Source organism: Delphinus delphis, chromosome 9, assembly GCF_949987515.2.
Source record: "Delphinus delphis chromosome 9, mDelDel1.2, whole genome shotgun sequence".
Taxonomy (NCBI): domain Eukaryota; kingdom Metazoa; phylum Chordata; class Mammalia; order Artiodactyla; family Delphinidae; genus Delphinus; species Delphinus delphis.
Window position 1 is genome coordinate 10,727,991 of NC_082691.1, and position 13,469 is coordinate 10,741,459.

A 13,469-nucleotide genomic window follows, 5' to 3' on the forward strand; every position below is an offset into this window, starting at 1 on the left:
CCACAGAATACGCTCAAATTAAGCTTTGTTAAAATTAGCTGATTTTCAATTTGTTATAGTAATTTTGATGGATAACCCTAAATGTGCCAAGTGAGAATTTTCCACTGTCATCCTTAAAGGAGTACTGTTCCAACATGGTCACAATCTTGAAGTTCCACCTTTTTTCCCTGCCTGAGCCTACATCTTCCGTATTCCACTCACAGCTTGCCCTTGGGATACTCGATCAGCAAAACTTTATTCTTGGATCAGGGAAGCAAAAAAACAAGATACTTTTAAACAAACACAGCAACTGTTGTCTTAGAAGTAACGTGTTGCTGCTTAAAAATGAAATCTACATCAATACCCTAACCAAACAAGGACAGGCAACGGTTGTTTAGTCTTTATTTCATAACCATAAACTTAACTTTGCAATTCAGCTAAACTTGGAGGGGAATAAGGAAAATATGGAACCCAAAGAAGTGCAATGAGAGCACAAAGATTATAGTATATTTGGAGCAGATGGGGATGAAGGGGTGCTCTCCTGAGCTACAGAAGGAATGGTCTGGTGGTTAAGATAAAACACAAGTCAAATTTATTATTAGATTTGTCCACAGTCAGCAATGGTGATCTTCTTGCTGGTCTTGCCATTCCTGGAACCAAAGCGCTCCATGGCTTCCACAATATTCATGCCCTCTTTCACCTTGCCAAAGACCACATGCTTGCCATCCAACCTGGAAACAGAAGAATAAACATTACTACCTCCGATCTGCAGGTAGTAATGAAATAGAGAGAAATAAGCAGCCTGTATTGTGCATTGAGATAAGAACAGTGTCCCACAAATCAATATAGCATACCCAAGCAAGAGAAGACCAGAAGAGTGGTTTATCCAGCTTTTAGCACTAGCTAACGCCAACTAGTTAAATACTGGAAACATTTTATCCTTTTACCTAAAAAAAAAAGTGTCAACACCAGATTACTTTAAGCCAGTCTAAAAAAGGTGGTCTCCAAGAGTCTCTAATCACTGTTAATCCTAATTTTAGAATGGGCCCCTAAAAAAGAGCCAACAAATCACATGCTAATTAGATGAAAGCACCACTCTTAAATTCAACTACTCAACAAGGTGCCCTGTTTTGCTATTAGAATATGTCACTTTCTATAGTGCACTATCTAAATTTGTGACTATTCATGCTTTTCTACTACTTTAGAGCAGGAACAGCAGGGAAAGGTTGCCTTTGCTATGTTCTGCTCTTACCACTCAGTCTTGGCAGTGCAGATGAAAAACTGGGAACCGTTTGTGTTGGGGCCAGCATTTGCCATGGACAAGATGCCAGGACCCGTATGCTTCAGGAGGAAATTCTCATCATCAAATTTCTCCCCATAAATGGACTTGCCACCAGTGCCATTATGGCGTGTGAAGTCACCACCCTGTGAACATAAAAGAGGAACCTGTCACTTTTGGCAACACAGCTGGAAAACATGCCAAGTCTGCAAGGTTCAAACTTTAAAACTCAAGTTTAAACTAATTAAAAGGGTCAAGTGGAACCAAAATGGTAGAATTAACATTTTAGTTCATATATGCACTTAAAAAAAAAAACATTTGTTTATTACAGACCACAGCAATTTAGATGGCATGGTATCAGTGCAAAATTGTCAAATAGACAAATGTAACAGAAAACAAAGTATAAAAGTAGACTGGCACCAATGCAGACAGACCATATGTGCACATCCTGAAATGTTCTGGCTCAATCCCAAATTAAGAGAACCCAAATCAGTATCAGTAAATTTCATACCTGGCACATAAATCCCGGAATTATTCTGTGAAAGCAGGAACCTTTATAACCAAAGCCTTTCTCCCCAGTGCTCAGAGCACGGAAGTTTTCTGTTAAAATAAAGTGTATATGTATATAGACACAACAGTTAAAATCAGAATACCTTTGTTAAACATTTAAAAAAGAAATAAAACTAACCTGCTGTCTTTGGAACTTTGTCTGCAAACAGCTGTAAGAGAAAATGACAGTTAATGAAAAACATCTGCTTACATATTTTGTTGCTTAGTACCCTTGTCTTTAGGGGCCTCTGAATCATAAATTCATTTTCTCACTAGAAGAGAATGCTTCTTCAGTAATTACTTTGAATCCCAAATAAGAACGGCTCCTGACAGCCTTAAGGTCCTGCGGGGTTGGGTTAGCAACATGACACCCAAAGACATGCCAAAACTCCAGAACCAGGAATGACTCAGATAGTGTGAGGCTTCTAAAAAGTGACTTAAAACTTTTATGTGTATCACACCTACTTCTAAACAGATAGATGGTCTCTCAAAGGTACATCACCTCCCCCAACTTCAACTTGAACCTAAAGACAAGAACTTTCAAGAATAGCAAGTACTCCTGCACGATCAGGGAGTAAATAGCTGTAATTTTAGTCACTGGTAATGAAAATGCTACTACCTCCAATCTGTTAACATAGCTTTATGGATTGGATGAGCAGTCACTTCTTGGTTTCCAGGTCCCTTACCTAGTAGTGGGGTAAAAAATAAAGATTGGTTTCTAGTACAACTGCTTCGAACCTTTCCTGCATATATCAAACATTTTGGCTAAAAAAGCTTAAATACCATAGAAAACGCAAGCCCTTGCATAAAGACAGTTTAAAGTACTTAATGAACTATTCCACAGATCCGTGACTTAAATCATCTACTGAAATCCCTGGATGTTTCTTAGAAGACTTACTATTTAGCTTCTAAGTACTGTATATAAAACATACGGTCTCTTAAGTATTAACGTGTCTCCAACCCTCGTACTAACTCGTTTCCCTTTTAGACCCTTACTAAAGTTAAAGCTCGCAGTGGCAGTTCCACCTCCATTCTCACCAAGGGATCTGTCAGAGCGCCTATCTCATTTCCATTAAGCCCTCTGGCTAACCTGAGACACACAAGCTACAAAGAGTTAGGCTCAGGCCAAGTTTCCACGTGGCCCCTGGCCAATTATCAGCTGACTTCGGATAAAGGTGGAGTATACATCTACTGGATGTAATATTTCTCCAGTTTTTACGTCAGGGCAAGTTTCCACATGGGCCCTTATCAATTCTTAGCTCTGACTACAGTGAGAGTGGGCTACAGACTGATCTGCATGGGGGGCTATCTAAGCTTGGGCGGAGATCCTACAACCTGATCACTGGCGGCTCTTTGAGAAGTGGTCAAAGAGGATAAAACCACTTAGGGCTACACCCCAAGACCTACCATGCTGGGTTAACTGGAACGGAATCCCATTTACCGTTTGAAGAGCCCGCCGACTTACTTAGCTACCCTGCTGTGATTACAAACTGATTAAGAAGTACCCGTAACACGCCTGAACTAATTAGGAAACCAGCGCAGAAGGCCTGCCGCTCTGCCGGTCTCGACTAGCCTGTTCTGCGCGGGGACGACCGGGAGGGGCCCGGGCGCCTCCCACCCGCCGTCACCGCAGCGGAAGGCGGGCCTCGGCGCCAGCGGAGGGAAGGCGGCCGGCACATTTCCGCTCGGGGTGGGGGCGGGGAGGGGCCTCTTTCTACATCAACCTCGCGATTTTAAAACACCCGGGGAAGCCCTCGAGCCGGCCGACCCCACACCCTTATTATAACCCAACCCTGAACTAGCAAGCGTCCTTCGGGACAACGGATGGGCTGCTATCCCCACCGGCCCTGGCGCGCCCGGCGCGGGAAAAGGCAGCCTTCAGGTGCGGCCGCCGCGTCGGCTCGAAGGAAGCGGCTTCCGAGTCCTCGAGGGCGGCCCCGGGAAGGTCGCGGCTGCCCAGGGCCGGCGCCCGCCTTCCGTCTGGGGCGTTGCCGACCCTCAGGGCCCCGCGATCCCACGCGGCGGCCAACGGCTCGCGGCCCGAGCACGTGCGCGGCCGGAAGGGCGCGGCCGCGCCTCCCCCGCCCGCCCCGCCCGCCCGCCTTTGTCTGCCCGCCGCCCCCGGCCTCCCAAAATGGCCCCTCGTCAGGAAATGGCGCCGCGCCGCCCGCGTTCCTCAGGCGGGGCGCCCGCACCCAGCCCCTCGGCCTCCCCCCCGCCGCCCGCTCAGGCCCACCCGGCGCGCCGCCGCCCGCCCCAACCTCGAAGGAGACGCGGCCCAAGGGCTCGCCGTCGACGGCGATGTCAAAGAACACGGTAGGGTTGACCATGGTTGGGCTGCGCGGGAAGTTCCGATGTGGCGGCGTCTGCAAAGCAGCACGAGCCCCACCGCCCGCCTCTTTTATAGCCGGTTCAGGCCCCGCCCATGGCCGGTCGCGCGCCTCGTCTCTGGCCAATCGCGACCGTGGGTCAGTCGAAGTGACGGTGTGCCTGGGCCTATGGGTGGAGATGGCGCCGGAGAGGAGGGACGGGAGACGCGCGTGCGCGCTGGCAGATGCAGGCAGGTTCCCGCCCGCCGCTTCGGTCTCCGCGCTGCGGTGTGGGGTCGCGCTGAGGCGACCGGGTTGGGGACGGGACTTGGAGACCGCCCTGGTGGGCCGGTTGGGTCGGTGGGAGCCCGAGAGACATGCACCTGCCTGGGCCCGCGGCCAGGACGTCTTCCCATCGCGCAGAGGGGGCAACTGAGGCAAACGCAGGCCTCAAGGTCGCGCCGCCCGCCAAGGTCGCTCGGGGTCCAGGGCCCATGCCGCTCTGGGAGGCCAGGTGGCTTTGGGCATCACCATTTTCCCACTGCAGATGAGGATGAGGCGCAGCCGCCGCCCTCTCTCCCTTCCCCCTTTCTCCCCTAGTCTGAAAGGTTATGAAATGCTTCCAAAATACCCTACTTTCCGAAAATATCTTGCACACTCTGCTTGAATTTTCTCCAGGAGGAAGACGTTAAAACAAGAGCCTGTCACTTCCCTGATAGTGCAGTGGTTAAGAATCGCCTGCCAATGTGGCGAGGTGGGTTTGAGCCCTGGTCCGGGACGATCCCACATGCTGTCGAGCACCTGAGCCCTTGCGCCACAACTGCTGAGCCTGTGCTCTAGAGCCCGCGAGCCACAACTACTGAGCTCACATGCCACAACTACTGAAGCCCGGGCGCCTAGAGCCCGTGCTCCGCAGCAAGAGAAGCCACCGCAATGAGAAGCCCGCGCGCTGCCACAAAGACCCAACGCAGCCAAAAATGAATAAATTTATTTTTTAAAAAAAGAAAAGTGAACTCCCTTAGGCAAAGATATTAATAATACTTTTATTACTAGTACTAAATGCACTTATATGGCCCTGGTCTTTTGTTCGGAAAACCTTGAAAAGAAAATTTATATATCCTTTGACATTCAGAATGTTATTTAGTATCTCCAAAACCAGGATAGGGTTGTGAGAAGCAAATGAGAGTCCTTCTGAAAGATGAAATCCAGTGTCTGGCATCATGCCATCGTTATTAATAATGGCATTGTGAGCCTGCATCTGCTCAGAATTTATAAGAGTGCGGTTTTGTTCTCACAACCACCCCAGAATCCCCATTTACAGATGCGGAAAGTGAGCATCCTTCATGTTAAGTAGCTTGCTCAGAGTAACCAGCTTAGGAGTATTAGCAAAGCCAGAACTAGCAACTGCTTTTTTGCCCATTCCCCAGCACCGGTGCTTTCTGACCTTGAGGAAGCTGCTTGTCCTTATCTGACACTGAAAAAATGACCCGAGGCCCTCAGGCATAAACTCCCTCAACTTCTCTCTCCTCCACTCTGAACCTTAAAGCAGTTAGGAACCCCTCCTAAGAAATAAATGAATGAATAATAAGGTCGTCACTTATGACTTCCCTCACATTACTATTCAGGGCCCTCCCTTCTCTTCACCATCATCATAGTCTCTCACTCACTTCTTCTACCAAGAACTCAGAGGGGCACCCTCCACCTGCGAGGGCTAGAGGCAGTGAGGGGAAGCCACGTTATGTCCTCTGCAGGCCCCAAAGACGGGGGTCTCTGTGGCAGGCACACAGGCGTGGCCAAAAGGATCCTGTCTGCAGCCAGGCCAGCCTGGGCATTACTGACCTGAGTTAGGTGGTAAAATGTGCAGTAGTTTTTTGTTTTGTTTTGTTTTTCTCTCTCTCTGTCTCTTTGACTTATGTATACATTTCTTTTTCTTGCTGCACTGTGCGGCGTGTGGGGATCTTAGTTCCCCAAACAGGGATCGAACCCTCACCCTCGGCAGTAAAAGCATGGAGCCCTTAACCACTGGACCGCCAGGGAATTCCCTGCATTTTCTTTTTTAACAGCTTTTAACAAATGAATTTCATGGTATGGAACCTTTATTGAGATGTAGTTTACATACCATGAAATTCACTTGTTTTAAGCGTACAATTCAGTGACTTTTTAGCAAATTCAGAGCAGTGCAGATATCACCACAATCTAATTTTAGAACATTTCCCTCACCCAGAAAGAACCTTGTGCCCATTTTTAGTAACTCCCTGTTTCCACCCAATAACTGCTTTTAAAATTGTGTAGTTAAAAATTGATTTAGACTTGTGGTTTCAAATGGAAATATTAAAGTTTATATATTGCATTTTTTTTCTTTTAGTTTTGGCTGCATTGGGTCTTCGTCGCTGCACGCAGGTTTTCTCTAGTTGTGGCGAGCGGGGGCTACTCTTCGTTGTGGTGCATGGGCTTCTCATTGTGGTGGCTTCTCTTGTTGCGGAGCATGGGCTCTAGGCGCATGGGCTTCAGTAGTGTGGCACAAGGGCTCAGTAGTTGTGGCTCATGGGTTCTAGAGCGCAGGCTCAGTAGTTGTGGCGCACAGGCTTAGTTGCTCTGCGGCATGTGGGATCTTCTCGGACTAGAGATCCAACCCATCTCCCCTGCATTGGCAGATGGATTCTTAACCACTGGGCCACCAGGGAAGTCCCTACATATTGCATTTTAACATTTAAGAGAACTTTAGGTTCAACCTATTTAAAAGTTTATCAGAATTGTTTAATGCCCAGGGAGGTTTTTTCATTGTTAATTTGGACAATGAAGTACTTTAAAAGGAAACCAAATGTATTACATCTATAAATGCAGTTTAAATATTTGAAGATATATTAAAAGAGTTCAAATCTGCCATACCTATAAAGAGACAAATATTATGTGTAAGCTGAAGAACTATGTTTTAAATTGTAGTTTAATACATTAAATATCAGTTGTTAAAATATAACAAAATAACTCCTGAGTAGTCTTGCTACGTAAGAAAAGATGCAGGGCTCCAATTCTTACATCAGGGAACCCAGAGGACTTTACTCCTCACCCCGCCACCCCGTCCTCAGCTCCAGCCCCATCACTTCACAGCTTCACAGGTGCCACCACCTCCCTTCCCCTCCCGCATCCCCCAAGTTCATGTTCAAGATCGTCTGACTGCCGCAAAGACTAAGGAAGGGGGAGAAAAAGAAAAGGGCAGAAGGCTCGGGAGTGGAGCCATCACAGCCTTGTTTGCAAAGCTTTCCCAGGAGCCCCACCCAGCGGCTTTCACCCTTGGCAGCAGGAATCCAGGAAGATGAATATTTTGATCTGGGCACATTGCCACCTGAGCCACCCGGCTTCTGATAGTAAGGAGGAAGGCAAGATGGCTGCTTTGGGGAGACAGCAGGCGACATCCGAGGCAACAACTATTGCTGACCCAGCAGAAAAGGGATGGACTGGGAGGGACTGGGAGTTCTCAGCCCTTAGGAAACCTGCACATCAGGACACAGGGAGAAACCCACCTCAGCCTGGCCTGGGGGAGGACCACCCCCCCAAACGTTGGATTTGATGGCAGGGCGGGACCGGGGTGGGGCTGCATCTGCTTAGTGAAGCCCAGATCATTCCCAATCTCCCTGGATCACCCCAGATCACCAGAGGCTGGGAAAGGTGGTGTCTGGTGTTCTCACATAAGGTGGGGAATTTCCCTAACACAGAAAGGGGCACAGTAACCAAAAAAGGGGGAAATGAGGCCTAAGTTAGTTAATTCAAGATTCCAGAAAATATCGGGTGCCATTATTACGATCATTATTTAACTCTCATAGCAGTCCTTTGAAGTAGATACTATTATTTTGATTTTTTTTTTTTTTTTGGCGGTGCTGCATGGCACGGCATGCAGGAATCCTGACCAGGGATGGAACCCGTGCCCCCTGCAGTGGAAGCATGGAATCCTAACCACTGGACCACCAGGGAATTCCCTATTTTTCCTATTTTTCACAAGAGGAGACAGAAGCTCAGAGAAGTTGAGTAACTTCCTCAAGCTCACACAGCTGCGAAGAGGTAGAGCCAGATGTCCATTCTACCTGGTTTTGGGCCCTGTGCGCCTCACCACCATGCCACATCCTGAAATTTAAAAAAATTATGGTAAAATATACATAACATAAAGTTTACCATTTTCACTATTAAGTGTACCGTTCACAGGCATTAAGTACATTCCTATTCTTGTGCAGCATCCCCACCATCCATTCCAGAACTTTTTCATCTTCCCAAACTGAAACTCTGTCCCCACTGAACACTAACTCCCCATCTCCTCCCCCAGCTCCTGACACCCACCATTCTTCTGCTGCTTGTCTCTATGAATTTGCTTGTTCTAGGAACTCCATGTGAGTGGAATCATACAATATTTGTCCTTTTGTGACTGGCTTATTTCACTTAGCCTAATGTCCTTAAGGTCCATGCATGTTGTAGCATGTGTCAGAATTTCCTTCCTTTTAGTAGCTGAATAATATTCCATTGTTTATCCATCCTTCCATCAATGGACACTTGGGTTGCCTCCATCTTTTGGCTATCGTGACAAATGCTGCTATGAACATGGGTGAATCCTTTCTTTCAATCTTTTTGTGTATATACTGTGAAGTGGAATTGCTGAATCAGACAATAATACTGTTTTAATTTTTTAAGGAACTGCCATACTGTTTTTTTAATTAATTAATTAATTTATTTATTTTTGGCTGCGTTGGGTCTTTGTTGCTGCGTGCGGGCTTTCTCTAGTTGCGGTGAGTGGGGGCTACTCTTCTTTGCGGTGCACGGGCTTCTCATTGCGGTGGCTTCTCTTGTTGAGGAGCACGGGCTCTAGGCACACGGGCTTCAGTAGTTGTGGCACGCGGGCTCAGTAGTTGTGGCTCATGGGCTTTAGAGCGCAGGCTCAGTAGTTGTGTTACACGGGCTTAGTTGCTCCGCGACATGTGGGATCTTCCCGGACCAGGGCTCGAACCCGTGTCCCCTGCCTTGGCAGGCGGATTCTTAACCACTGAGCCACCAGGGAAGCCTGCCATACTGTTTTTCACAGCAGCTGCACCATTTTACATTCATACCAGTTTCTCCACATCCTCACCAGCATGTTATATTTTCTGTGTGTTTGTTTTTATAATAGCCATCCTAATGGGTGTGAGGCAGTACTTCATTGTGGTTTTGACTTGCATTTCCCTAAGGATTAGTGATGCTGAGCATCTTTTCTTGTGTTTTTGGCCATTTGTGTGTCTTCTTTGAACAGAGAAACATCTATTCAAGTCTTACCTATTTTTCAATTGGGTTGTTTGGCTTTTTGTTGTTGAGTTTTAGGAATACTTTACATATTCTTGATATTAATCCCTTAACATATATGTGATTTGCAACTATGTTCTCCCATTCTGTGGGTTGCCTTTTCATTCTGTTGATAGTGTCATGATTTTTTTTTTTTTTTTTTGAGCGCCCAGGTGGTATCCATTGGCTGGGTCTCAACTTTGGCTGCGTGATAACTCACACTCAGTTTTGACGTGTGTGTGGGTCTGACCACCAAGGGAAGGTCAACATTACTCACAAAGCTCAGTTCTCCAAATTCCTGGGGTGATTTCAGCAAAGTTCCTGTGGTGACCATCCTGGCCTCCTCCTCTAATGCTGAAGGTGGAACTACAGCAGGTGAAGACAGAACCAGGAGGGGAAACTGAGGCAGAGACCATTCAGTCCTCTGTCCAAGAGCAGCTACATCATGTATAGAGCCCATAGCAAAATGAAATGTGGGGCCCCTTATTCAAAAATGGTCAAGGAAAAAAAAAAAATGGTCAAGGATTCCAAGACAGGGATGGCAGAGCATTAAACCAAGCACAGGGCCCTTCTGAGCACGGAGCCCTGCGTGGCTGCATGCGTCGCTGGCCCTGCCACTGCCTTTGGTGGCAAACCGTCAATCCCTGGGAGCCCTAGACACAGGGGACTTTACACTCACCCCCTGGCTCTTTTCCAAGAGTCATCACCAAGTGCTCATGAGGAAGACAGGAGGCTGGTCCAGGAGATGGAGAAGACGCCCTGAGGCTCTGGGGGAGGAGCAGGGTCCTGAGAGACCCTCCAAGAACAGGGGCTCTGCAGTAAGCACCTGGGAGTGACTGTCTGCCCTGGGGGATCATGAGTAAGACCTGGCCCGAGGGTCAGGCACATGGCGCTACTGGAGGCTGAGGGTGGACATGCCAGACCCTACACCGTGTACCAGTGGGGGTGTGTCAGGAGAGCTGAGACCTCCTGAAGGACAGGCACATGGGGCCTCTGAGAGCAGGGGGATCAAGAGAAACACTACAGGTGTCCCCAGGCCACACCGACTGCCAGGCAATGGCCGTCGACCACTGAGGAGGTGAAAGAGCAGGGTGAGACCACCCGCCAAGGTGCTGGGGCACCGGGCCTGCCGCAACAGACCCTCACACACTCAGATGCCAGCGCTGCTAAAGGAAGGTCTGATCCTGCTGCCTGTGCTGAGCTGAATCTAAAGCAGCAACAAAGTCCGGACTCAGCTCACCCACAGGCCAGATGGGCTGAGCCCAGCACCAACAGCCAACACAGAAGGATGTGCCGTTTCCTGGGCATCCAACTCTTTACTTCAGCCTCTGCTATTCTTTACACATTGTGCTTGGTATTCAGTGACAAATCCTTCCTGCCTGACTGCCTTTGAACTGGGGCACTGGCTTTTTCCTGTCTTTGGACTGGAACTTACACCATTGGTTCTCCTGGGTCTCCAGCTTGCTGACTCACCCCACAGATCTTGGGGCTTGTCGGCCTCCATAATCAGGTGAGCTAATTCCTCATAATAAGCAAACAAACAAATATGTATATCTCCTATTGGTTCTGTTTCTCTGGAGAACTCTGACTAAATGTAGACACCAAAAACAAAAACAAAAACAAACAAACCCCAAGATAATGTGACCCATCATCTAGAAAGGCAACAATCAATAGAACCAGACCCAGACATAGCCTGTGTTATAAGACAAGAGACTTTAACCATGGTAAATGTGTAACAGGATATACTGCAAAGGGTGGATGATGTCACGACAGGTGAGATTTTCAACAGAGAGATAGAAACAATAAAGAAGAGCCAGGGCTTCCCTGGCAGCGCAGTGGTTGAGAGTCCGCCTGCCGATGCAGGGGACGTGGGTTCGTGCCCCGGTCTGGGAAGATCCCACATGCCGCGGAGCGGCTGGGCCTGTGAGCCATGGCCGCTGAGCCTGCACGTCCAGAGCCTGTGCTCCGCAACGGGAGAGGCCACAACAGTGAGAGGCCCGCGTACTGCAAAAAATAAATAAATAAATAAATATGTGGTTTTCCCATGCAAGGAAACCAGAGACCACTGGGAAAATGCCCGACCAAAGGTCAGAGGCAGGGAAAGGGCAAGGTGAGCCCCGAACAGCTTGGGCCAGAAAGCAAGAGTATTCAAGTCCAAATGGGTCGAGGAGCCAGGGTACCACCTGTCAAACTCGGGTCAATTTAAGTATCAAGAAGAATAATGAGAGTAGTTACGACACATTGGACAGAAACCAATCCAAGTCCACAGTGATTCTAAATAACAGGTGTATGTATGGTGGGGTCGCTCTTCACAGAATTCCAGGCAATGCATATAGAAGGAAAGATCAAAGGAGGAAAATCACTTTGCAGTGCAATCATGGGCATCGTCAAGGACCCTCAATGGGGGCTAAAACCATGTTGAAATCATGCTGAATGTCCTTACTCTGCAGCCCACTTACAAATACAGTAGGGGAGAGGCACCTTCACCAAGGGAGGCTGCTGGTTACCACTGAAAATAGCCAATGATGAGACAGCTGACCTTACAATGCAACGAGGCCGCTTGGGCAGGACTCCAGACTCTGAGGGGCCCTAGACACAGCAGATGTCTTCCTGGACTCCATGCACACAGAGGACTTCTGACAGACCGTATAGGGGTCCTTCCTGCTTTCCACCTGTTTAGGCTGTTTGTTTCTTTTAAAGTCAGTAACAATAATTAAGAATCGTATTTACAAATAATATGTAAGGTACCAATTGTTTAACAGACTTTTTTAAAAGAAACTTTTTTAAGAACAGTTTTAGGCTCATAGGGAAATTGAGGAGAAAGTACAGATATTTCCCATGTATCCCCTGTTCTCCACCCCTGCCCCTGGCCAACCTCCCCCATTATCATCATCCCCCACCAGAGTGGTGCATTTGTTACGACTGATGAAACTACACTGACGCATTATAGCCACCCAAACCCGCCGTTTACATTAGGGTTCTCTCAGTGTTGTATCGATACATTCTATAGGTTTTGACAAATGTATAATGACATGTACCCACCATTACAGTATCATGCAGAGTATTTTCACTGCCCTAAAAACCCTCTGTGCTCCACCTGTTATCTTTCAGCCCCCAACTCCTGGCAACCACTGATCTTTTTACTGTCTCCATAGTTTTGCCTTTTCCAGAATGTCATATAGTTAGAATTATACAGTATGTATTCTTTTCAGATTGGCTTCTTTCACCTAGTACTATGCATTTAAGGTTCCTCTATGTCTTTTAAAATTTTTTTATTGAAGCATAATTGATGTGCAATATAACAAAAGTTACTGGTGTACAACAGACAGCTCATTTCTTTGTAGTGCTGAATAATATTCCATTGTCTGGTTGTACCACAATTTATTTATCTCTTCACCTATTGAAGGGCATCTTGGCGGCTTCCAGATTTTGGCAATTATGAATAAAGCTGCTATAAACATCTGTGTGCAGGTTTTCGTGTGGACATAAATTTTCCACTCCTTTGTGTAAATACCAAGGAGCCCGGGGACGTCCTTGGCAGTCCAGCGGTTAAGACTGCGTGCTTCCACTGCAGGGGGCATGGGTTCGATCCCTGGTTGGGGAACTAAGATCCCGTGTGCCATGTGGCCAAAAAAATTTAAAAAAAAAAAACAGGGAGCCCAGCTGCTGGATTGTATGGTAAGAGTATGTTGAGTTTTATAAGAAACCACCAAACTGTCTTCCAAAGTGGATGGACCATTTTGCATTCGCACCAGTAATGAATGAGGGTTCCTGTCGCTTTCGTGTTTTATTTTTTATCATGAGTGTGTATTTACTGTACAAAAGCAGTGTTTCCTACTCATGTTGCAAGGAAGTCAAGCAGACGGTGACACTGTTGGCAGGTGACGGCTGCTCCACCGAGGCCTCTGCTGTCTTGGGCTCCTGCGGAGAGGGTGGGGGAGAAAAGAGCAGACAGACACCAGCCGCCAGAAACCTCGGGCTCTGTGGTCCTGTGCAGGCTCAGTCAGGAGGAGTTTTGGCTATAGACAGAAAATACCACACAACGCTGGCTCTGG

The 13,469-nt window shown here is 47.6% G+C and overlaps 1 protein-coding gene across 2 annotated transcripts; it reads right to left on the reverse strand.

The window, feature by feature from the left end:
* Nucleotides 1-357: 357 nt before the first annotated feature.
* On the reverse strand, nt 358-4,188 carry PPIA (peptidylprolyl isomerase A). 2 transcript variants are annotated; one of them, XM_060020150.1, is made up of 6 exons: nt 4,069-4,175; nt 2,427-2,493; nt 1,947-1,977; nt 1,770-1,858; nt 1,232-1,404; nt 358-710 (listed from the first exon to the last, which is right to left on the reverse strand). In XM_060020150.1, exons 4-6 carry the CDS (start codon nt 1,776-1,778, stop codon nt 578-580), a joined length of 315 nt encoding a protein of 104 aa, XP_059876133.1. In that variant the 5' UTR covers nt 1,779-1,858; nt 1,947-1,977; nt 2,427-2,493; nt 4,069-4,175; the 3' UTR covers nt 358-577. The 2 variants fall into 2 exon arrangements, with proteins under 2 accessions (XP_059876133.1, XP_059876132.1); XM_060020149.1 differs by lacking the exon at nt 2,427-2,493 and having other exon boundaries at nt 4,069-4,188.
* Nucleotides 4,189-13,469: the final 9,281 nt, after the last annotated feature.

Excerpts from the sequence above, each read along its gene's own strand:
- PPIA (XM_060020149.1), bottom strand. The coding sequence starts at position 4,137 with ATGGTCAACCCTACCGTGTTCTTTGACATCGCCGTCGACGGCGAGCCC. Across the intron at positions 1,978-4,068 it reads TGGGCCGCGTCTCCTTCGAG|CTGTTTGCAGACAAAGTTCC; the intron begins GTTGGGGCGGGC and ends TTTCTCTTACAG. Across the intron at positions 711-1,231 it reads TGCACTGCCAAGACTGAGTG|GTTGGATGGCAAGCATGTGG; the intron begins GTAAGAGCAGAA and ends TTCTGTTTCCAG.